The sequence below is a fragment of the Dermacentor andersoni genome, chromosome 9 (genome assembly GCF_023375885.2).
Source record: "Dermacentor andersoni chromosome 9, qqDerAnde1_hic_scaffold, whole genome shotgun sequence".
Taxonomy (NCBI): domain Eukaryota; kingdom Metazoa; phylum Arthropoda; class Arachnida; order Ixodida; family Ixodidae; genus Dermacentor; species Dermacentor andersoni.
In genome coordinates this window covers 97,818,750-97,845,326 of record NC_092822.1, presented here as the reverse complement: position 1 = coordinate 97,845,326, position 26,577 = coordinate 97,818,750, and the positions used below count along the sequence as shown (strand labels likewise).

Genomic DNA, 26,577 nt, shown 5'->3' with positions numbered 1-26,577 from the left:
GTTTGGTAGTGTTCTTTTGTTGGCACGTTTTATTTTTTTCTTTTGACTTTGATAAGGATCTGGTCCTTGATAAGGATCTGGTCCTTCCGTACCTCGGGAAACTGTTCTTCCGTAAGTTTCAGACATCGTCATCGAATTCTATGACTTCTCGCGCTGCGTTCATGGAGTGGTGTGGAGTCGCCATGATTGCGAGATTACCGAATGCCTCAAAGTTCAAGAGCTTTCAGTTTTGTATGTCGCGGATGTTGTCACTTTGCTAGCTTTGTATACGGGTCCTGTCCTTTCATTGAGGCGTTTGGGAACAATCAAAGCAGTGTTCTCGCGGTCTTTGCTGGATTACAACTGTGCACGACATATGGAAACGTGGGAAACTTTTTTCTGCTGGACAAAGAACTTTAGTTTCATCGGTTCACCTGCTTTTAAAAAAGATTATCAGGAAGTGGGGAGAACGACATTTCAGGCATGAAAAATTATACGAAGTTGTGCAGCTATGCCGGCCGTCAACAACGGGGCCCAACAATAGAGCGCTTTTCTGTACAGAAAGATAGCTATTTCTGGCACTAATGTAGAGGAGGCTCTCCGTTGATTTTTGAACAAAGCTCGATCTTAGGCGCCAGCGCTCACAAAGAGGACTTAAAGGAACTCTTTGCCGAACTTCGACAACGACGCCTTCCCCCTGCACGCCGTTACTCCGCTCCCCACTACGTAGGTGTACCCTATGTGTACCAATCACAGCAGAAGCCGATGTGCGCCACGCGCTGGTTAGCCTCCGCCGGAGCTCCGCTCCTGGCCCCCACCAAATAAATAAGAAGATTCTCCGTAACCTGGACGACAATTACGTCAATATACACTCACCACATACTTCAGCCACTGCTTCGACACTGGCACCCTTCCATCCTGGTGAAAGGTCTCTAGAGTTAAAGCTTTTTCCACAAACCCCACAAACCGGTAAACGCATCCAACATCAGACCAATATCACTCAGCTCATGCATTGGCAAAACTTTCAAACACGTCATCCTCAACCGCTTCAATAAAAAACGTGAGTCTCTGAAGGTGCATGACCAGCGAAGCTGTTGAAAACCACCTCTACAGCTGCTGAGGGTTGTATGCAGTGCTTTATGGCGTTAGAGTAGTGACAGCAGTGCTATGTTAGAATAATGGTAGGAATGGGAGTAATCGTAATTCTCAGAGCACACCGCGGCCCACAGTGGTGCTGCAACGACATTGAAATAAGTTGCTAGTCCGATTATTTTATATACGAGACGCTAGGGACGTCACATCCCAGGTCGTAAGTTGGTGTTGCTGTGGCAGCTTGCGCAACAGTAATCTTTAGCGGGAAACGTTTGCGGGGAGCCCTACGTGCTTTCATGGCTGTCTAGAGCACTTTATCATCAAATATGTATTTCGAATGGTCTCTTTTTTTGAGCTTTTTCTTTATTGAAACATATGCTGTTCTGTATGTCAGCCGACTAATCCTTACAGAGGCAGCAGGTTCTACAACGTTCCTTCTCCGTCTTTGTTTTCAAGGGTTGTGCGGCTTGGTGCAAGGAGAGCTTGCACCACTGCCCTTGCCATCACTCTGGTTGTTGCCGTCAGGACACCACGAGCCGGTAAGTACACACAATTACGCAGTATCTAAGTTTCACGAAGGGTCCTCAAATCTTAATCACCGTATACATGTGGCATGTAGAAGGCGATTTTTTCAGGGATCAGGCGCACGTAAATCACATCTGTCCCATCTTCGCTGAAGAGTAGGCAGGCGTTGTGCCCCTTCCAGTGGCAGTTGCCCGCCAGCTTCTCGCTTCCCCTTTACTCATCCAAGAGTCGCGCCAGTTTTTCACGTATACAGGTGGAATCTCTCGACAGCCATCTTGTTTATGGATTGCTGTCTCTCGTGTAAATATTGTAAATACATTTTTATATGGTACTTCTGCAACGTAACAAACTCATGGAGGAGCTGGATACCCACGAGGAAGATCGGACTGGACAACATGACGGAGAAAACAGGACCCGACTTGGCGCGGCCCACATCAACGCCTACAAACCCGCCGGTTGGGTTGGCTCAGCCGCAGTATCCAGGAACGTTCTGCGGCACCGACTACCTCGACGTGGAAGACTGAATTGCCACTTATGATCGTGTAAGTGCCCACAGTAAATGGGATCCGACGACTACGTTGGCTAATTTGCTCTTCTACCTACAAGACACGGCGAAGGTGTGGTATGGCAACCATGAGGAAAAGCTTAACGACTAGGACACGTGCAATCAGAAGCTGAGAGACTTGTTCAGCCGTCCCGCCTGCCGAAAAAGCAGCGCTAAGAAAGAACTACCGAGCCGTGCCCAGACGTTCACAGAATCGCACGTCTCTGACATCCAGCACTTGCTGGCTCTGTGCGGTAAGGCCGACAGCGATATGGTGGAGTCAGACAAGGTTGGGCATGTACTGAAGAATATCGCTGATGATGATGCTTCAAGTTGCTCATTTCAACCTGCAACAATTGTCAAACAGTAAAGAAAAGCATAAAAGAGTGTGAACGCTTTGTTAGTTTCAGTCCAAGAGCCGCCGCATTGCAATGCCATTTGAACGTCTGCCGAACACAGCTGCGACATCATCCAGTAACGACAGGCTAGGAGAGCGACAACCATCATGATCAGATGACCTGAGGCCGATAGTGTGGTCTGTAATCTGTAAGCTCTTTTTTTACCTTATCTACAGCACGATTTGTGCAGGCAAGTCGAACTCCAAGATTAGCAAAGAACTCGATAATCTTGGAGTTCATTCTATATGTGCCGTTGCCGCTTCACAGCTGCATCATGCTCCAGGTCCGTCGACTGGTCCGCGGTATCCTGCACGCTACCGAAATCCACCCGAGGGGCTAAACACAGCCGATTGGTGAATCTCTTTTGCCCGCCGGCGTGTCGGTCACCATTGTAACAACCGTACCGTCTCCTCCTTTCTGTGACCGCCTATTGCAAGTTGCTATCGCTCTGAACAGAGCGAGTGTCGTTACCAGCTTCCGTTGGCACCGCAACAGCCAAACAATGACGCTCGTGCACCTTGGAACCGTAACGCGTCGTCGTTCCGACGTCACCAGTCCCGTTCGTTACAGCTCGTCAACCAACGTCCCCGATGCAGCCGCGACGCCCGTCTCCAGAAAATTAAGCGATGCAGCTCCCAGAGGGGACGCTGCATTGACGATTTGATAGCAAAACATTTCGCCTGTGAACGATTGCGAGATATCGGCACAAGCTGCTGACCTCCAACGCCTCTTGGAAACTTTCCGCGACATCTTTTATTTTGACGGCCAACCTTGAGCCCCAGATCTCGGTGGTCATCCATCGTATTTACCGGAAACGCCAATCCGACACGGCGCCGGCCGTACCGTGTTTCACATGCTGAATGACAACTCATATAACGATATGTTCACTAAAGGTGTTATCTAGCCATCTTGCAGTCCGTTGGTGTCCCCTGTTGTCCTTATCAACGAGCAGGATGGCAGTTGCCGCTTTTGTGTGGATTACAGACACGTAAACAAAATCGCACGCAAGGATTTCTACCAATTGGCGCGTATTGATGACTCCCTGGACTGCTTGCACGGAGCCAACTACTTTGCCCGGGCCTTTGTAATGCCACGGCAACCTTCGCAAGAACGATAGACGCCTTACTTCGCGGCTATAGATGCTCCACATATCTGCGTTATCTAGATGACAGTCTTTTATCCAACTTTCGCGAGTCGTCGAACGCGTCTATTGTCTATTTTTGCTGTTTTACGACGCGCCGGCCTGCAATTGAACCTATCCATGTGCCACTTTGGACGTCGTCAAATTACCGTTCTTGGCCATGAGTGCCGCTGGCATTCAAACCAACCCTGACAAGGTTCGCGTGGTCCAGAGCTTTCCTGTTGCGTCTTCCGCCGCAGATGTAAGGAGCTTTGTTGGAGTATGCTGGTATTTCCGTCGTGTTATCAAGAATTTCACCGAATCCGTGCGCCCACTCCCCGACTTACTTAAGAAGGACGTTGCTTTCACATGGGGCCTTGCTCAAATCAAAACTGTCTCTGCCCTCGTACGGTAGCTCAAGGTTGCACCATTGCTACCTCAATATAATCCATCTGCCGCCACTGAACTTCATGCGGATGCCAGTAGACATGGAATTGGGGCTCTACATGTTCAATGGCAGCGTAACGCAGAGTGCGTAATTGCATATGCCAGACGCTTCCTGCCGCCCGTCAAGAGAAATTATCCAAATACCAAACGGGATTGTCTGGCGCTGTTAGGAATGGCCGTACGGGGTGACAACGTGCCAGCTATTTCAGCCCGCTGCACGTGTTCCTGTCCAACCGTACGGGGCGCACTTAAGAGAACTGCGAATAAACCGGCAGCCACGTGGCACGGGGTCAGCTCAGGAATGTGGTACCCGGCCGCGCCACGCGGGACGAAGCAGAGTTCTACGAAGCCCCTCTGACGTCGGCTCTGGACCTTTACACCTGTGTGTGTGTGCAGCACTGAAACCTGTGCAACACGTGTTTGTGAGCCCTCCTCCTAGTAGAGGCTCGCATCCAAATAGAGAGGCCCTCATTCAAGTAGAGAGGCCCTCATCCAAGTAGAGAGGCCCTCATCCAAGTAGAGAGGCCCTCATCCAAGTAGAGAGGCCCGCATCCAAGTAGAGAGGCCGTCACCGTCCTCCAAAAGGGCGGGTCATCTTCAGTGACGTCGAAGATGACGTCGAACTATGACGTCGAGCGGAGAGCTTATAAGCAGCGTTTGCCGGCTGCTAGGGTGTGCTCGTCGTAGTGAGCTGTGCGCTCGTTGTCATGCTCGAAATGTACTATTGAGCTGTGTGCTCGTAAGCCACCACCACGCCTTGTGCTGGCTGTTTTCAATTAAAAACCCCAGTCGACGATCAGGTAGATGAGCGCTACTGCTGCAAGAATATTCATTTGCTGTTTTATACAAGTCACGCCGTTTGCACAAAGGCGCCGACTGCCTCTTCCGTCATCCTGTCGACCACCCTGGATATGATGGCCATGACACTGAATTTTGCATCCACGCCATTTCTGGTCTTCATGACATCCGCACTGAATAACGGCGTTATTACTGCTTACGTGTTGTCGTCCATCGTCTCCGTCCCGGACGTTCGGAGCCCATGCTGGACCCATTCGTACTCTGCGACGGCAGACAACGTCGTCGCCGACAGAGCAAGCAACGACGCCGACCACGCAGGAGGAGCATTACTACCGCGGCCGGGGGAACATATGAAAGTGGTATCCGCCCGCATTACGGCTTTCCCCTTAAGAACATCAGCAGCCAAGGGCTGTCCCGTGCCGTCGTGGAGGCATGCCAAAACCAAATACGAAGCGAAAATTTTATCCTGCGTATCAAACCAAGATGGAGCATCGCCGCTGTATCGACACTGGAGAAAGAGGACATTCGTGTGATACAGAACGTAAAAACGGTGAAAAATAATGGACGACCTAATCTCGATAATAGGTACGTAACGACCGTAGAATCGACTGTACGAGGCGTCGTACACTGAATGGAAGCCTCCACATCACCCCAGTTAAAAGGAGACCTCCAGATCCGTTCCCAAAGAGTGTGGAGGTGGTGGAATCCCCAATGCTCAGCGACTCCCAAAGTGCAATGATTAATTTTTATCAGACACGCCATACCCTGATACGTATAATACTACGGTTATGGGAAGGCCTGCCATCCGTACCGTAATGCAACTCAGGTGTGCCGAAACTGCTGCAGTGTTGGCCACCGAGCGGATGTGTGTCCTCAACCGGACTTGTCTCTGTACCGCGTTTGCGGGGTGCAGCACCCACTGGAGGAGACGAGTGCAGCATGTAATGAGCCGCCTGTGGGTAGGTCCATCCCACATACGACCGCAGCTGCTGAACAGAAAATTGTGCGGCTACCAAAGCGGACTCCGCGCTACACCGAATGGATACGCGGCAGACTCTCCGAAATGAAAATATCCGCCAGGTTTGGCGGAGAGATACCATTTAACTATGCAAACTAGGCTCGACGTACCCACCACAGTAGAGAAACGCGTTTCCAAAGATACCTAGCTGGGCCTAAGTTTTATAAACCAAGAAGATGAGATAACTCCGACTAACCTAGGGGACAACATTGGAAGTCACCACTACGTAATCAGCCTTTCGGCAAATTCATCACGTATAACACTCGAGGTTGAGCAGGCCATACAGACAGATTGAATAAAATAAGTGATCGCCAGGGGAGCTCAGGTTCTATACCGAACGTCAGAAAATGGGCGGAGAAACTTGGCAACACCCTGGCGTGGATGACAAAGGTTACAGATACAACGCCAGACGCTCCGGTGCTGAATTGGACAGGCACCTGCGGCATTTATGAGCGGCCCTACGCAGCCTCACCAAGACATGAAAAAGGCTTAGCTTGAACTCCGCATTGCTCAGTTAGCTGCGGAAGCGAGCACGTACGCGCAGGTATTTTCGTACGGTAACTAGAGCCGGCTTTTCGATTCTCTCACGAGGCCCCTCAGTAAGAAATGACACATTCTCCGCTACATGGACCACGAGGCAACCGAGACGGCAGTGCATAAGACGCTGAAGTTATCGGAAAAGGAATTCAAGGGCGATTTAGGCAGACATATGTTGGTACGAATGCTAAAGAGGCGGGCCGGTGCCATAGCTATAAATGACAGGAACGTGACCGAAATTAGACGCACAGATAACCACGGAAGAGGTCTATGCCACGGCGCAGTCCTTCAAATGAAACACGGCGCCAGGGCACAGGATTACTAACGGCATGATTCGAAGCTTCAGAAACGAAGCCATATAACAGATAACAGAATACTTTAATGAGAATATGCAGCGCAAGAGGGAGACCTCGCGGCAGGATAGAAGGAAGCGAAAATCATCCTTATTAAAAACCTGGGAAGGACCAAGGCATTAGACATGTACGGCCCATATCGCTAACGTCGTGTGCCGGAAACCTCTTCGAAAAATAGGCCGACACCAGGTTATCCAACTACATAGAGAGGAACACTATTTTTCCCACAAACATGTTCTACTTCCGCCCGCACGTGTCGGCTCTGGACGTTTCTGTGATGCTTCAGCCTTACGTATCCTGCACCCGGTAATGGGCTCGGTAGATAGCATTGTGCTCGCCTTCGCCGTAAAAAAACGGCATTCGACACGACTTCGCCAGAGTCAATATTGAAAGGACTAGAAGGCGTACACAGCGGGACGAGCATTTACCGATGTGCATGCGTCTTTCTGAAAAACCATGCCATCACCATCAGTCTCGGCCCCATTAGGTCGAAACCCGTTGTAGTTCCCGGTCGAGGTACCCCTCAAGGGTCCATGCTCTTCCGCCTTCTGTTTAATGTGGGGATGCGTAAGCCCTCACTGAAACGTGAGGCGAAGCGAGCCCTTGGGAGCGTTCTTTACGCTGGCAATATCACGCTGTGAGCAAATCGGTATCCTACGGCGATAAGCAGAAGCTTCTCCCGTGGCCAATCCAAAAGGTCGTGACCTATAGAGAGGTAAAGGAGACATTTATGTGACTTTAAAGAAAGTTGTATTAGCTGTTCGTCGCACATCATGATTTCCTTAAAAATTTACAAGCACCTACCTAATACGTGGAGCACCAACTTAATGCACTGGTGAAACCCGCAACTCAGGCTCGCCAAAACATGGAAGTGTGGAGCAAGGCAAAGTTCTTGAAGCCCGCTGAAACCCTCAGCTAAGGGACGCTTTCCGCAAGTGACACTGTGCATAACAGCAGTAGGCAAGTCGTCGTTTGATTTCCTGGCTTGCATCGCTTTGCACCCCGTGCCCAGGGCCTCGCCGCAACGGACTATTAGCTGCCAACAACCACCTCCATGCCGTCTCTTGCATACGAGACAAGCTTAAGCCTTGTTTTCCTGATGAACTCGAGCGTCATTTTACCTTTTAAATACTTTTTCAAAAGCAAGAAATATCACAGTGCGTATGTGTAAAATAAACTTGTTGTCTTCTCCATTATTTTGCGGTGCATGTGTAGACAGGGATCGGCATGGTAAGCAGCAGATGTACCGATTAGCCAACTTATACTATCTGCAATGCTTCCGTTTACAAGTGTTCTCCTATGCTCGCTGCGCTATGCGTTAGGAATTTCGTTAGATATTTAGAGCATTAATACATCTTATAACTCTTAAGAAGCCATTTAATTAATTTCATAATAGCAACATTAAGGGTGTATTGTTATCGCCAACATCACTGATGTTGCCAACGTTTTACAATATTGCCGTCGGCGAAAAACAACATTCCGATTCAGAAAAAATGCTCAAGCGCACAGTTTCGTACGCTAGATATGTTACGCAGAAGGCCTGTCATCACCACAGTCCTTTTATGCGAAAATCTGGCATCTTGCGGTTGTAGGATTACGGCAGCTGGATTTCGCAACAAAACGAATCATTAATAAAAGCACGCGATTCAGAGGGGACCACCAAGTGTCAGTCCCTTCTAAATATCAGTCGAACCTCGATATTCTCACGTAGAAGTGACGATGACTAATACAGCAGCAAAACTATGACTGACGAAACCTACATTTATTTGGCGAACATATGGCAACAAATGCCCGTTACACTCAAAGCATAGCGATAGCGGCGAACCTGGTCGGCGATCGTCGAACTCTGATCAGCCGGTCAAGCGCATTGACTTTTATGCACAACTAGCCGGAGATTCTAGTGTAGTCGCTGGTGCCCGCGTGGTTTTCAGGAACTACAGCTCAAATCGTATCGCACATGCAGTCTGATAAAACAAGGTTCGGCGAGGACATAAGATAGAATGAATGATAACATAAGCTTGCTTAAGTTCCAAATCATGCAGGCTCGTGTTGCGCTGAGCGATAACGCTCAAGATTTGTTTACCAGTGAACAGTGGCCACCGCAGAAGAATACATGTCAATGCCCCCTCTTAAAAAGCATCGTACCGCCACTGCAAACAAATACGTACGCGGAAATGAAACCACGAATTTTAAATGTTCGTCGTTTCGTCAGCTGGCGTACAAATACAGGTCATGCGCGGCGCCGCTGCGATTGTGAAATGCCGTCTAGCACGGCTTCATAGTCCAGGGCGCCAATGCGTCGGATGATCTTGTAGGGTTCGAAATAGCGGCGCAACAGTTCCTCGCTAAGTCCTAGTTGGCGTATCAGAGTCCAGAGCCAAACGCGGTCGTTGGGCTGCTATTCCACATAGGGTCGAATAAGATTGTAGTGCCGGCTGTCAGTCCTCTGCTGGTTCTTGATGCGCAGGCGGGCGAGCGGTCGGGCTTCTTCCGCATGCTGGAGATAGTTGGCGATGCCAAGATTCTTTTTGTCGGTGAACAGCAGCGTGGCGTCGAGAGTCGCCGTGAGTTTCCTATCTGCAAACCAGCTTGAACGGTGTCATTGTGTTATAAGCGAATGTTACGTACCACAGGACGGCATCCCAAGTCTTCTGCTCGACGTCGACGTACATTGCTAGCACTCCGTAAGACCATTTGTCTGCAGGCGGTAGGCAGTTGTGCTCATGTGGCTGGTCTCACTGCATGACAGAACGGCTTGAGCAAGCTCTGCTGTAAAGGCTGTTCGTCTGTTGCTGATGAGAACTTCTGGGGAACCTTGTCAAAAACGATGTTCCCCACGGAAAATTTGGTCACTTCAAGTGCACTACCTTTTGGGCAGGGTTTTAGTTTCGGCGTAGCGGGTCAGGTAGTCCTGGCCACGACGATGCACTTGTTTCAAGATGTTGGTGTCGGAAAGGGTCCGACATGCTGAAACGGTCTGCAAGGATGCTCGATCGGCTGTAATAAACCGGCTGTCTACAGTCGCTGGCAGTCACGGCATGCCTTGACATAGAGGGCGATGTCGCCGGTCAGGCGCTGCCAATAGTACTTGTGCTCTTGTGAGCATACGGGAAGACCAAAGGTGCTCGGCTGTCTTATCATCGTGCAGGACGTGCAGGACTTCTTCATCGGAATGCTGCTGGCACAATGGAAAGGTAGTTTGCACAGACTAGGGAGTTTTTTTTTTTTTACCCAGCACATCCTTGCGCAAGCAAAACGAATACCGTCCACGGCGAAATATGCTAGGCACAACGTCGATTTTGATTTCGAAGTGCTCCAAAAAGCTTCGTAACTCAGCCTCTGCTCATTGCTATTCGGCGAAGTCGTCTGCAGTTGTTGTTCCTGGGAAGGCGTCGTCGTCCAGTTGGCCTTGCGGTGGCCGGTCAATAAGCGCACGCGACAAGAAGTCGGCGTCAGAATGGTTCCTGCCGGATTAATACACCACGGTGATGTCGAATTCGACAACCGTGCAAGGCCACCTGAAGGATCCTCTAAATTCGCCATCCAACACAATGCCTGGTGGTCGCTTACCCCTTTGAAGCGCCTCCCATATATCGAAGCCCTAATTTTCGCCGTAGCTCCCAAAATATATCCGGCACATTTTCTCCGTTGTAGAGTAATCTGCTTCCACTTTCGACAGTGAGCGTGTAGCGTAAGCTATTACGCTTTCGACAACGTCCTTCCTTTGAACTAGCACGGTACCGAGGCCTACGCAACTTCTGTCAGTGTGGATTTCAGTCTCGGCGTCTTCCTCGAAGTGTGGAAGCACCGGTCGCGACTGCAGTCGTCGTTTCAGCTTCTGAAATCCGCCATCTTGCCGCATCTGCCGTTTAATGTCGACGTCGGATTTCGTGAGATGAGTTATTGGTTCCGCAATGCATGAAAAGTATCTTACAAAGCGACTGTAATAGGCAAACAGGCCAAGAAATCTTTCGCCAACGCCTTTTTGTCGACTGGCAACGTTGTTGTCGACGGGTTAGGACGGATTTCACACTTGCTGATGACGGGGCCTAGGAATAGAAGTTATTAGAAAGCGAAATGGCACTTTCCCGCCTTCCGGGCGAGTGTAGATGACTTGATCGCCTCTAGTACTGTACTCAGATTAGTGGACGAGACAAGTCTTATTATTAATTATGGGGTTTTACGTGCCAAAACCACTTTCTGATTATGAGGCACACCGTAGTGTAGGACTCCGGAAATTTCGACCACCTGGGGTTCTTTAACGCGAGACAAGTCTGCTACATCAGTCCGGCCACGACTGTGTACATCACGCACTGTAACGATGCAGGCGCAAGTCCGAGTGGCTTCAGTTTGAACTCGAAGAGGCCGTCTGGTGTTATAAACGTGGGCGTCTCTCGATCCCTTTCGTCGACTTAAATTCGCGAATGACCAGTCTTGAAATCCACCGACAAAAATTACTTAGCATTGCAGAGTCGGTCTAATTCGTCGTCTATCCGCGGGATGGGGTATACCTCCTTCTTTGCTATTTTATTGAAGCGGCGATAATTCTTATGCAATTAAACAATGGAAGACCCACTTCAAGGGATTTTGTGGATAACACCACTTGAGAGCCTTCATGCGAGAAAATAAAACGCAGTTGCTGTAAGTTTGGTGCTTCAGTGCCAGGCACTGTATTTTTACACAAAGTGAAGGTGGGGCCCGTGGAAATTTCATGGCCCGTATCTTTAAACTGGTGCCGTCATCACAATTTGTTTTTGTCAGTTACGTTTACAATTTGTAATTGCAATATATGCGAATGTGCATTTTAATTCGTGGAAGTAATTTTTGCTTCTTCCATCCGGTTCATGGCTAAATATAGCGCTATTTACTCTAGGCTATTGTCATATGTACAGCACAGAAAAAACGCTGTACATTGCGGATACTGTTAAGCTGACAAATGGAACGTAGTCTAACGTGTGCACACTATACATCCGAGAGCTCTTGGAATACGATGGAAGATTTTCTTGCAACCAAAAACATTTTCTCCATACATACTGTTAAAAAACTTCCGGCACTGTGCAAATAACACTTCAAATGCGCACTCAGAAGGTATCTGATGTCAGTATGCACTGTGAAGTATGCACAAGCTATGCTAGCTTTTCCTAAGAGTCCGCCGACTAATCCTAGCAATGGCAGCAGATTTTAGAATATTCCTTCTCCGTCTTTATTTTCAAGGGTTGTGCGGCTTGGTGCATGGACAGATTGCGCCGTTGTCCTTGCCATTGCTCTGGTTGCCACCGTCAAGACACCACGAGCCGGTAAATACACACTATTACGCAACGTCGTAAGTTGCGTGAGGGGCCGTCAAATCTTAGTCCCTGTGTACAGGGGGCATCCAGAGGACGTTCTATTGAAGCCTCAAGCGCACGTAGGTAATTAACATCTCAGATACCAGCGACAATTGTTCCAGGCATGCTAGGGGTAACAACTTTTGATTCAAAATTTAACTTATAACGCACATTGTCTTACAACCCTTCCAACATGCCAGCAGAGTGCGGACAAGAGATGAATAATTAGCGCGTGTATTCAGTGGTTGCCCAAACATAATTGTGTTCCTCTAATGAATGCATGCGATTACTGACGTCGTTGCGATATCTTCCGCTGCGCCAGTAAACAACGCATATTGATTCATTAAAGGTCTAATAATGTTATGTTGTCAATCGCCGATCATGCCAATGTTTGCAAAAATAATTTTTGTTTAATGTGTAAACATACCCTTAATCGCTCTCAATATATTGGCATGCGTACTTTTTTATCTTTATCGGGCGACCACGTTCCACCGCCTAACAAATGTTGTCGCACAGGACATGGATTATCATAGTTATCACAGGTTATCGTGCGCAGCGCATAGATTACCCGCTCTGCATAGGCTGCTGCACAGCGGATAGATTAATACGCTATACGCAAAATGCTTAGGCTGTGCTAGCTTTTCTTAAGAGTCAACCGACTAATCCTTACAGTGGTAGCAGGTTGCAGAACATTTCTCCTCCGTCTTTATGTTCAAAGGTTGTGAGGCTTGGTGCACGGACAGCTCGCACCATTGTCCTTGCCATCGCTCTGGTTGTCACCGCAGGACATTACGAGCCGGTAAGTACACACAATTACAGTATACATGTGACATCTGGAGGACGTTTTTTTTTGTAAGGGTCCGGCGTGCGTAGATAATTATCATCTGGGATGCCAGCAATGCAGGAATACTACTGATAACGGCGCTAGAAAGAAACCGAACGCTTCGCTGCGCGTCTTGAACGCTGATCCTTTTTTGCTCACTTCGGGTTGCCTTCTCTCCCGCTAGCATTTTGCTAAATCCCGCGATCAAGGGTAGTTGTCAGCTGGCGATGGTTCCAGGCATGGCAGGAGTAAGAATGTTTGATTCAAGATAGAACGTACGACGGATATTGTCTTGCGACAAACTACGAACATGCCAGCAGAGTGTGGACACGAGATAAAGAATGAGTGCCTGTATTCAGTGGTTGCACACACAAAAGCAACTTCAAGGAGGGTGTTGCACTAAGGAAGGCATGCCATTGCTGACTTCGTGGGGATGTCTCTCCCTTGTGCCGCTAAACAACACACATTCATTCATTAGAGGTCTAATATTATCATGTCAATCGCCCACCATTTGAATGTATTGCAATTTCGCCATGGGTGAAAGATGACGTTTTGATTCACAAGAAAGGTAAGTTTTGTTTAATGCGTAAACCCATCGTTAATTACGCTCAATATATTGTCACACAGAAGACATGTACGTTGTCGAAGCCCTTAGTGCGAGAATGTTGCTTGTTACGACTTTTTAGGCTTGTAGTGCAGCTCAGAATGAGCAAAAAGGAAGGTGGAAAGGGTAACAAAAGGGAAAGGAGAACAGAGTGACCGCTAACTTCCAACTGATGGTTTATTTCGCGATACAGCAGGCTACTTATACACTCAGCGAACCATGTGACATCAAGAGATGTCACATGGTTCTCCTAGAATGGCACATTCCTCTAAAATACGTTCGCAACCACGCGTTTTGAGGTACTGCGAAAGAAACCTCCCAGCTGTAATATAATTCTTATCATTGTATCCATGCTCGCGCAGCCTATCATTTAGACATCGGCCAGTTTGACCAACGCAACGTTTTCCGCACTTGAGTGAAAAAAAGAAACACAATGTGTGCAATTAACGAACCTCCTTTTATGATTCTTATCAGCGCTAGGAGGAGCCTCCCTTTCCGGATTAGTGAGCTTGCAAATCCTCAAAAGCTTGTTAAGAGCAGAAAACACGAGCGAATATTTGTGTAGATTATGTAAGACGGTGTGAATATAAGGAATAATGCATGTCCTACCCCGAGTAGTTGCAGGATTATGTTCCTGCTGGTTGTCTTTTCTAAACTCTTAGATGCTACTGACACCTGTAGGGACACGGGATAACCAGCTGGTGAAAGCCGTCCGCACTGAGAGGAAAAGCTAGACGAAACGGTATAGTGGCACGACTTTTTCAAAGCATTATTTCGTTAAATATTAGTAATGCCTCTCTTGACCAACTTAGAATGAGCAGAATCAAACGGAAGAAGTGGTTTGTTAGCACGAGGTTCATAGTACCAACACGTGGGAATATCGGAACAAGCTAAGCGCAGATCCAAAAACCGGATCGTGCAATTCTGTGGGAGCTCGTAAGTAACGTCAAGGTGCGCAAGGCATTCTTTAGCTATTGGCACCACCACGGCGACCTCAGTCTCAAGGTCAGCCGGAGAACTCTGAATACAATAAAAAAAATTAATCCACATAACGAAATATTTTAAAAACATTACTCTGATTAAGGTTCACTCAAATGGCGACATCTAGGCGAGCTAAATATAAATCACTGAAGAGCGGGGCAATGAACGAACCGTTGCATACTCCGTTTTTCAGCAAATAAATGTTATTCGATGTAATGAACGTTGATGTCAAATAAAAGCTCAAAAGTTCTAGGCAGCCCAGCATTATTCTGAAAACGTGTGACATCAAATTCATCAATTGTCTGCGAAATAGCTGACAGCAGGTCATTGTGAAGAATAGAATAGTACAGGTACTTCACATCGACGGAGAAGACTTGGAAGCCTTGATCGGAGTTGTCCTTCAAAAAGTCGATCACTTCATCGGAGTTGCGGGTAAAACGGCTAAAACGGCTAGCTTGGCTTGCAGAAACACTGTGACAGACTTATGTCACGTGTCCTTTTATGAAACAGTAACACTCAACGGGACGTCAGGTGTGTGCGTTTTCGCGCTACAGAACACCTCTATGTGATCTCGTTTGCTGCTGGCAAAGTTTTTCAACATTTTGTCTGAGTTACATTTTCTGCAACTGGAAACTTTAGGACCAGCTGGGGACGGCTCTCCGTTGTGTTCTTGCATTCGTTTTTGCTCTGTGTTCGGAGCAGGCGTGCCGCGATCGGAAGTAGTGGACGCGACGTGGGATCCCTCCATCTTGCTGGCCGAGTGCCAATAGTCAAAGAATACCTTGCGCCCCTTGACGTTACTTACGAGCTCCCACACAGTCACACGATCCTGTTTGTGGATCCGATATTGATACGTGTTGGTACTATGAACCTCGTGCTAACAAACCACTTCTTCCGTTTGATTCTGCTCATTCTAAGTCGGTCAAAAGAGGCATTGCTGGCCTTTGATAAATAATGCTTTGAAAAAGTCGTGCCACCATACAGTTTCGTCTAGCCTTGTCTCCCAATGCGAACGGCTTTCGCAGGCTGGTTATCCCGTGTCCCAAGAAGTGCCAGTAGCAGAACGAATGCTAACAGAGTTTAGAAAAGACAACCAGCTCGAATATAATCCTGCAACTACTCGGGGTAGGACAAGCATTATTTCATATATTCACACCGTCTCACAATCTTTACAGAAATACTCGCTCGTGTTTTCTGCCCTTAACAAGCTGAGGGTTTGCAAGCTCACCAATCCGAATAGGGAGGCTCCTCCTAGCTGTGATAAGAACCATAAAAAGAAGTTCGTTAATTGCATACATTGTGTTGTTTGTTTTCTAGTGAAGTGTAGAAAACATTACGTTGATCAAACTGGCCGATGTCTGAGTGATAGGCTGCGCCAACATGGTTACAATGCTAAGAATTGTATTACAGCTGGGGGGTTTCTTGCGCAGCACTGCAGAACGTATGGTTGCAAACCTGTTTTAGAGGAATGCGTCATTCTAGGTCGTAGTCGTAATCAGCTCACAAGAAAAGTCATCGAAGCAAAGGCTATCATGTGTCTAGGCCATGCACGTGGAAGCTCACCTTCTTTATTATTATCAAGCAACAAATTGGCGTATCTCAGACTGCTGCCACAGGCTGTCTGAATGTTTTCACAAGGTTACTTTCGGTTTTGTTGCTTGGTTTTATGTAATCTTTGGATGTCGCATGGTTCGCTGAGTGTGTAAGTAGCCTTCCGTGCCGCGAAATAAACCATCAATTGGAAGTTAGCTCTCACTCTGTTCTCGATTCCCTTTCATTACCCCTTCTGCCTTCCTTTTTGCTCTTTCTGAGCTGCGCTACAAGACTAAAAAAAGTCATGACATACCAACTCGCCCAAACTGCCACGCTTTTAGCCTGCTTGTTACGTCTTTGAGATAACGGCAGAACTTTTTAACAACAAAAGTTTGACAACGAAAGCATGCTACTCAGGGGATGCCTCAGTTTCAGTCCACTCTAAATATAAAATACCTCGAACTACCTGGTCGGATCTTTTATAAAGTATTTGGACTACCGACATTGTATTATATTGTTGAAATATGATCTGAATAATTGGAAAGAAATACAACTGTTATCATCGTCGCTCAAGAATCTGGCCATTTCATTGTGAAAGCGTCTTCGATACAAAAAAATCCCCCCGAAAAAGTTTACTGTACAGGAATGCATGAATGGTAACGAGAACTGGTTGCCAGCAGCACGTGTCTGCTCACGACGCCTCTTGGCAATCAGTTTATGAATCTTGCGAGGGATTATTACGCTTATATCACTGAAATGTAATCAGCATATCAAATACCATGTGTTTATGACGCGCGACGTGGAACTGGAAGCCTCACCACCTTCTAAAAGTGATATCTTCCCGATTTAGCCCAAGTATGAAATATAACAGTACCTATTTGTGTAATAAACTGCTTCTTCTCAGCTCCCTTGAGCTTTTTCTGGATCGGCATCCCAGTGATTAACAGCTAATGTGCCGGTTAGCCCACTTCAAATTCCACCTGCAATGCTTCCCTGGCAAACCGTTTCCAATTGTTTATTTGTACTTGCTACTCTATGCGTTAGGAAGGAATTCGGTTTCCTATCTTGAGCACTAATAGCTCGTATACCTTTTGAATACCAGCTGAGCTAACTTTATTGGGCCATCATTCTTTCATTACACTATTTAAAAGTATTTTGCACAAATTTAAAGGTATAATTTATCGTGTGAGTCCCTGATCTTGGCCAAAGTTTTTCAAGATGACCATCGGTGAAATACAACTTTTTAATCCAAAAACTTTACCCTGTATCGCCGCCTTCTGACCCTACACGTCCTGACGAGCGATGCTTGCATCTCCAGTAGTTCCACCTCCTGTGTCATACCTAGCTCGCTCACACGCGGCCCCTACTACTCCGAGCGACAAAAGTACCGTCTCTCTGAATACAACCTGGCAGGATAAATTTAGCTCCGACTGAAATATATGTGGCGGGACAACGTCGCCTACACATGCATAATCGAGTAATGACTTCCTTCCTACGCACAACAATAATAAAGTCAAGTTGATTACCTTGATTCACGTTACACTATGCGCACATGCATAACTTAAGGTCCAGCTGGTGGCGGCTCTCCGTTGTGTTCTTGCAAATCAATTTCGCTCTGTATATGGAGCGGGTGTGCCGCGATCAGTAGTGGACGCGACAAGGGATCCCTTCATCTCACTGGCCGTGTTTCTTGCCACCATTTCTGGTTCCTTCTCACCCAATTTCGTTTTGAACGCGGGTGCGCAAACCCTATAAATGTTAAAATTTATCTCAACAAATTGCGAAATTCTAGGCTATATAACTCCTCTTGAGCACATGCTTAATATACCGATTTATATTTACAATAACGGTGTGAGCTCACTCAAATGCGACCACTCCCGTCTTATTCGATAAACGTGCTGCCGCACAACGCCTGTCTGAATACCGAACTAAGAGCGAGCTCAATCTGGCTCTGATTGTGTCAACCGCAGCAAGACGACAGCGTCGTCCTTGCACTCCTCACGTGCGTGATCGTGTACTGACTTCCTTTCTCTACACATAGATGGTAAAGCAGGTCGCGGGGGGTTTGAACAGGTGCTAAAATATAAGCGATCGCGCTATAACAGCTTTCCTTTACGCGATGATTTAATGGCATCCCCTCTGAAACCGGTCGGTGACAGTGACCCAGCCTCCCGGATCTAATCAGTAATGCTATATTTGTTTTTTATCGAGTATTTGGCATAGATCTCCGAAATCATTTTTCTTTCTAGCGATATCTACTGCGAATCTCTACCTATGACCGTAAGTGATCCGGTCGGATGAATCTCTTCCCTGCTTTTTTTTTCATCAATACTCTAAACGTATCTTGCTTATCTCGACTGCTCACAGGTTGATATTTCCTTCCACTTTAAAGTCATGCGCTTCGGGAAGGTGTAGGTTACCAACGGTTCTCAATGGGTGAATCCATTCGCCTTCCATTAGGTTGTGCTTAGACGTCCGGCGATTTTCACTGAAGCATGCAAAGCCTCATCTTCTTCTGATTATTAGCTCAAGTATGTTTTCGTCCTTAAGTAAGCAGAGTAGGCGGCAGATACCAAGGCACTCTCCTTGGAATTATCTTCTCCTTCTTATTTTTCTTATTTTCTTCTCATTTTTGTAAATCTCCATGGTCATTTTTGTTTCCATTCTTAGCAGCCAATTCACTGACTCTCTTTCTCGCACTTTCTTTCTGATGGCTCCTGGTTCTCTATTTACAGTTTCAATTAAACTGTACCTGGTCGCCAACATTCTTCTTCCCCATTCTGCGTGATCGCTTTTCAGGCAGTGATACGTGTGCACTTTAGCCGCCCATTTATTTTCATCCGTGTTTCTCAGTCTTTCTCGAAAACTAATTTTGCTCTGTGCTTCTCCGACTTCAAAAGAGACCCAACGCATGTCACCTTGCACTGCCTCATTTGTGGTTTCACCGTGGGCTACCAAAGCCAGCCGGTCTTGGGTTAGCTTCCAATTCCAACAGCATATTTGATTTTAAGCATACAGTAGCATTTGCGAGCGTTAGCGCTTGCACCATTACTCATTTCCAGATTCCACGCACCACCTCGAGCTTATCGCTACTTCTAAGTGCTCTGTGTTTCATTAGTGTTGTATTGTGCTCCCACTTTATTTTAGCATTGTATTGGTGGGTGCTTGAGTAAGTCTTACGCCCGAAGTGCATATATTGTTTGACTATAGCTATGACTTTCTGCTGAATCGACAATCGACTCTTAATTGAAGCTCGTAAATCCCGATTTCTCTGTGCTAAACTTCAAGCCTAGACTTGTCGCTGCGTTACCAACGATATTCGCAAGTGTCTGTAAATCTTTTATATTACACTATTAGAACTATGTCCTCTGCTATATCAGTCCAGGGAGCTTTTATTGCACCATTTGTGCAAAATGCATGAAAGATAAATCAAATCCTAATTCACTGTTTTACGTCGTCCTTCTATGCCCTTGGCACGATGCGTTAACAACTAGGGAGACAGGGCATCCTTGCTGGACTGTTGTACCATTGGAGAGCCTAGTTGCTCTTGTTTAAGTCGAAGCTCTCATTGCAATTTATGCCGTAAAATATTAGATTTGGTGTAACTTGCTTTGTTTAAAATCTTGTTTGTTTATTCAAGCCCTGCAGCAACATATTCATTCAATGATCTCCTTGTGTTATGTAAGAATAGTTTTTGAAACCACTCCCAGACAAAATAAAGCGTCTTGTTCTTGTTCTTGTTCTTGTTCTCCAGTTTATATGTGCACGTACCATTTTTATTGTGTACCATTGTGGCGGAGGGCTAATGGCCTGCTATGCAAAAACTTCATTGCAGCCACATTCAAAACTGTTACATTTACCGTATAATCTTTGTCAAACGTGCATTCTTTAACGCGTTGGTATTAGTTGTGCCAATGTGGTAAAAAACTTTGTTTGTGAAGCGTGGGAAGCTGGTTCCGTGGCTGTCCTCCGCACCACCGTCAGCTGTCCTCCGCACCACCGTCAGTTGCGCTTCGCTCCTCGAACAGGCCGGAAATGTGTCGATTGAGCTCTCGAACAACACCTTGCAAACCGGATAACGCGGTTTTAAACCGTTAATGCCTGACGTCAGAGAGGGCCCACCTTGTGCTAAAGCATTTTCTTTCGCATTTACCTCTAAATTGTCCCCTAGTATTCTTAAGAACAACAATTTTTAGAACAACAGTGTCCTTATACACGATTTCAATACAACAAAACTGCCGCCACGAGGGAATACAGAGACGATAAATGAAAATTTATGCGGGCGCAGATGGCCAAACTGTTTCATCACAAGCGGCTGCTTACGAACGCACCTTCAAAATTAACACGTGGGATTTTAGCCTACCGGAAAAGCAGAAGAGTTCTGGACCTGAAACTAGAACATATATTACGCGCTTGGAACACGCATCAAATTGTTTATAGATTCGTTTATCTGAAATCTTGTGCTCCCAGAACCAACATGCAGCCGCTGGATGTGGTATTGACGGGCGTGCAAATAAGGCATTTCCTAGCACAATTTTCCCAGCATTCTGTTGTCGCATTTGCTTATATGAATTATCCAAATTATTATGCAGGAAGATTTGGGCTGGCTCACATTATCGACGTGCATCCTCTGCGGACTTTCTTTCCTGGTCCGGAAATTAGTTATCTACTTCAAAGGTGGTAAGTATATGAGCCGTGGCTCTCAATTATCTCACCAAATAACCTAACACGCTTTTCGTGGCTACTAAATTACGCAAACATTCTTGTTTTTTCAAGACGCTGCTTCGATGAACAATATAACTGCGGGAAACTCGCAAACGGTTCCGCAACGACGAAAGAAGTGAACGCCTCAGGCGACGAGAAAACGTAGGACAGAAGGAAGAGAGGGGCGTAGCTCGCGCATGCGCGTATAGCTCCTTGCAGCATTCTATAACCTTTAACAGGAACATTTTTGATGGTGATGAAGGCATAGCCTTGATCTCAACGACATGTCGCTGTTTTCTTTTGAGTTAGCGCATGCAAGAATGTGTGAAAGGAACTAGACAGATAAGGAAAACGAAGCCCGTAGGAAAACATGCGAGAAACGGGTGGGGGCTAGTGACACCGGGAGCAACTTTTATAAAAAGTAAGAAAAAAAAAAGACACGGCTTCACCGTCGCACCTGAGCCGGTCTGCGTTGGAGGCCTAGTGTGCAGGAGGACGGAGAACTGGGCGCGCCGACCGGGGATGCAGAGGAGGCTTCTTCCGGGCAAAGCGTTTCACCTTAAGTGTAGCAGTAGTACCGTCTGTATGTCAGCGGCTGACGTGAGAAAAAAAAGAGGACCATAGCGGTAGATATATCCTGGTTATATTTTTTTTTCAGTGTAGGAAGGGCATCATGAGTGCGACTCGATTTAAAGGAAATAGTCTTGAATGACCTTTTCACGGCAAGCCTGCAGGTGTCATGCGTCTCTGTCGGTAGAGTACACCACTTAGGCAGCCCACGCAAGCCTAGGCAAAACATTGCCCATTTTCAGGAATACAATGAGAAAGAAGTAATGACTAAGCAAGTTCATTAACCAAAACGGAAATAAATATCTATTGAGCACAATCACTCTCGGAATACACTGCAGAAAAGGAAGCTATTATGTGTAATTGATGCAAGTTAGAAACAACGTAAAAGGAATATTTCACATCGATCAATGAAAGTGCGGGTGCACTATCGAGCCGTCGTGGTACTTGTCGGAGTGACTGCCCTATTTGATGCTCCGGCAATCAATTTCAACTCGTTAATATAAATTGCAATGCAATGTCTGATAGCCCTCGTAATGCAGACGTACAAGCATTCAGTGAATTGCAGCGAACAGTGCATACACAGACTGGAATCACGCATACAACGTGCATACATCCAATGAAATCACGCATACAACGTACAGAAGCGCACATGTTTCAATAAAGAACAAGTTCAAAACAAGAATTCGAGCCACCAATAAAGCATAGCATACCCCCCTAAGTAGTTGCAGGAGTGGTTTTCCAACAGCTTCGCTTGACGTCTATTTTCGCAGGGCCTATGGTGAGTCAATTTTTGTCTGTTGTGCCAATGATCAGATCGTTAAACACTACATCGATATTTAGCTAAGGACTTTTCAAGGTTCAAATTAGAATCTTTGAGATCAGTCTTTGAGTCACTGTCTTGGTAATTTTGATTCTTATGTTGTCTCCCGCAAAAAATTATTTATTAAGTCAGTGTACCCCATCTGTTTCCACAACTTTTCCTGCTCGCGACATTTAGCGGTTTGCTCCCGGGTACCGTAAGGTAGTGTGCGGCGACCACTCCTCTTCCTTCGTTGCAATAAAAATACCGGTATTCTCAATAAACGGTGAATACAGAGTCGTTTATTTGCAGGCGAATGGACTTTCTATAACGACGTTGTTTGCCGAGTGGACCAGGAACTTTTGAACATTAGCCTTAGCAACATATACCCATGATGGAAAAAATAGGACAATAAGGATAAATATCTGGGTGTTTGAATGACTATCAAGCCAATTTGGAATTATCTTGACGTAAACTACCTCCCAAACTCAACATCATGCCTACTCATCACTTATTCGTGGTACAAACGCGATGTTACTGCACTTGAATAGTTCAACGGAATGTAAAAGTACCGTAATACCGACTTATTCAAAAGAGCAATCTAAATGCATGGCGTACGGATAATGCAACGTCGGCCGAAAGGTGCCAGATTTAACCGTATTTTTCTCCTTAAATATAAATTCACCTAGCACCCTGACCCATGTTTTCGTAGATTAGCATCGTGGCTAACTAAACATCGTAACTCAGAATTCTTAACTCCATATCTGGCAAGCTTATCTAATATTCGCAATTTTCATTTTCCCCCCGCACCTTTGGTGAATGTAGCGCTCAGCCATTGTCATTACTAAGCCGTACTGATTCTTCAGAAAAGATTATTGCCTGATGTCACGTTTACAGTTTGGATGTCACTTTTATTTGTGTTTTGAACATGTATTTTTTCCCTTTTGTTTCACACATGTATTGCTCCTGTTTAGGTTTAGATGCCCTGCAGTATTATGTGAATAAGTAAACAAACATATAAATAAAACATGGTAGAATACGAGGTGACTACTACTAATCTCGATTTTACAGTCATTGAGCCCCGATGGCATCAAATTCGTACACCGCAAGATGAGCTATTACGCTAGCTAGAAAAGACACTTTGTCATTTTTTTGAGCTTCTATTAAAAAAATACATTATTATTCAGCCGCATGCCCATGTTTTTTGGCACTGACGATGTCCTAAAAGCTAAAGGAAGCCCGGTGCTGCTAACCCGCTGAAAATGTTTGGCAACTGTTCAGATATTTTTTCTCAAACACCTGCATTGCATGATATTTTCGCAAAAAAAATTATGTAAAATTGCAAAATACCATCGAGAAATGGTAATGGTGTAATATATCAACGCGCACTTATTGACGCTCAATATATTTTTGCGCAGAAGCTCTCTACGTTATCAGACTCCTTCGATGCAAAATACGTATCTGCCATCTTGCAGCCGTGAGATGACGGCAGCCCGATTTAAGAACAGCAAAAGTTAACAGCGAAAGCATATAATGCACAAGGTGCCTCCAAGTGTCAGTTCATTTTAATATCAAATGTGTGGAGTTACCTGATCGGAGTTTTTTTTATGTTGTCTCCCTGAATTCATTGTTGATATATAACCTGGAGAATTAGCTTGTATAGTGCTCAAATAGAAAGTCTATAACCTGGCCAGTTCTTTGCAAAAGCCCCTTTTATAAAAACATTTTACTCCACATAAACATACTGTGGATGGACCAATTTAGCGCATTTAATTGCACTCAGCGTACCGACACCACGTGCCTGGTACAAGTAAAACTCTTTGCTTGGGCTAGTTGGTTCATGCTTGAAGTAGGTAAAGGCAAGGCGCAGAAGACCAGGACTTAGGAAGAATACAAACGACAAGACGGGCGCCACTGGCAAGCTGAGACGGCGATCAAGTTGACGCACAAATGGCAGGCACAAAATGGCGTCTCAGCTTGCCAGTGGCGCCCGTCTTGTCGTTTGTGTTCTTCCTAAGTCCTGGTCTTCTGCGCCTTGCCTTTACCTACTTCAAGCATGAACCAACTAGCCCAAGCAAGAGTTTTACTTGAGCATATTTCTTCTACATTGGGCCCTTTCTTTCATCAAAGCTTTCGCACCGATCCTGCCATTTTGTGCGTCAACTTGATCGCCGTCTCAGCTTGCCAGTGGCGCCCGTCTTGTCGTTTGTGTTCTTCCTAAGTCCTGGTCTTCTGCGCCTTGCCTTTACCTACTTCGTGCCTGGTACAGCCTTTTCGTTTTCAGAAACTTGACTCGTCCATGCAGTGAGCTTACGAATATGACGTTATGTTTACATTGAAATCACTGAAATGTAATCGAGAAATTGTATGCCAGGTTCTTATATGCGCGGATGTAATTGACGACTCACGATTGTCCGAATGTGCTATTTACCCGGTGAACTCCATCGTCGCTTTACCATTTCAATATATGTAGTCAAAGACAGAAATATCGAAATGCGTATGTGTTTAAGTTACTTGTTACTTTCCGTTCCTTTTTCAGGCCACTATGAAGAATGTAAGCAGCACATGTACTCATTAGACAGCTTAATTTCATATGCAATGCTTTCGTTTCCATGGGTGTTTGTGTTCTGTTGTACTTGTTACGCTACGCGTTATGGAGGAATTAGGTTATCTGTTTACAGCATTAATACATCATATTACTATTAGGTCCCAGATGAACTTAATTGACTACCTTGCTTTTATTGAATCCGTAAAGTATTTTTGAAGTATAGAAATCATATATTACTATTATCGTGTCAATTAGGAGGCTTGCCAACCTTTTTTAACGTAGCCGCAGGTAAAGACAGTCTTCTGATCCACAAGAAATCTTAATCTATATCCATGCATGAGGCGCGCAGACTTCTTAATTTATTTCAACAAGCTGCGCTGTATTCCTTTGTTGAAATCAAATCGAAGGAATTGTAGAAGTCAGGAACTGCAATTCAGGTCTGTCAAGAGCCTAGCCAGTTCTTTGTAAAAATGTCTTGAATAGAGAAAAATGTTTCTACCTTAAACACGCACTGTTTAGTAATACATAACTGTGCATTTGGTGTATGGTAACGAAGCCTTTCTATAAACAAACTTTGCTGCTCTCGGGAGTCAGTTGACGAAATTTGCGTCAGAATTTTTTACATTTAAATCAGCGTAATATAATCGAGCGATCGCATTACATGTGCTTCTGATGTGCGTGGTGGTATTCGAAGCCTCACGATCGTCTTAGTGTTATATTCCCGATAAAATACAGCATCGTTTTACTAAGTAATTTTAGTTCAAACGACACATACTATAGTGCTTTTGTATATATTAAACTTGCTTCTTAACTGCTTTACGGTCAATTTTCAGACGAACGTTCCAATGGTAAGCAGGAGATTTACTGATCAGCCAATGTTTTCATTCGTTTCCAAGTGCTACGCAGTTCGTTAGGGAGAAATCTGCTTATGCATGTAGAGCACTAATGCACCATATAGTACCTGATTACCTAATTTATTGGAGCAGCTTTCTTTTATTACATTATTGAAAATATTTATGAAGATATTCGAAGGTATAAGATTCTTATCGTGTCATTAACGCATCTTGCCAACGTTTTCAACGTCGCCGTCGCTTAAAGAGAACGTTTGCATCGACAAACAATTACTCTGTGGTAATATATCAGCGCGCAGTTATCGACGCTCAATATATTTTTACACAAAAGGCCTGTGCGTTATCAGACTCCTTCAATGCAAAGTATCTGCCTTCTTGTAGCTCTGAAATGACGGCAGCAGGATATCGCAACAACGCTTACAACGAAAGGATAGAATGCCCAGCGTGCCCCCAAGTGCCAGTCCGTTTCAAATAGCGTCTCGAGCTACCTGTCCAACGTATATTGTTTTGTCTGCCTGAATTAATTGTTGAAATATATAATCCGGAGAATTCTTTTATGGCGGTCAGTCAAGAACCCTGCCAGTTCTCCGCAAAAGCATCCTTAATATTACTCGACAAAAACATGTTGTGGTTGGACCAACCCCGCACATACAATTACACTCAGTGTAACGACACCACGTGCCTGTTAAAGCCTTTTTAAACAGGAAGTTCACCCGTACTGGCAGCTAGCTTACGAATGTGACGTGGTGATTTTAAAGTTTAAAGTACTGAAATATAATCGACAAATTGTGTGGCATGTTCTCCTGATGTGCGCGGATGTAATAGGACACTTACCATTGACCCAAAGTGCTATTTAGCCGAGAAACTGCATCGTCGTTTTGCCAGTTCAATAAATGAGTCAAAGCGAGAAATATCACAGTGTGTACGTGTGTAAATTACTTGTTTCGTTCGAACTCTTTTGCGTTCCCTCGTTTTTCAGGCGACGGTGGCCAACGTAAGCACCAGATGAACTGATTAGCCAACTTC

At 45.7% G+C, this 26,577-nt stretch overlaps 1 protein-coding gene across 1 annotated transcript in view; it reads left to right on the top strand.

The window, feature by feature from the left end:
- Positions 1-26,577, top strand: part of LOC126527880 (uncharacterized) — a 156,457-nt gene that overhangs the window by 36,310 nt on the left and 93,570 nt on the right. The window contains exons 5-8 of the mRNA XM_072284575.1: positions 1,528-1,610; positions 12,026-12,108; positions 12,857-12,937; positions 20,672-20,759. Coding sequence (XP_072140676.1) covers positions 1,528-1,610; positions 12,026-12,108; positions 12,857-12,937; positions 20,672-20,759 — 335 coding nt within the window. The remainder of the gene's footprint in view (positions 1-1,527; positions 1,611-12,025; positions 12,109-12,856; positions 12,938-20,671; positions 20,760-26,577) is intronic.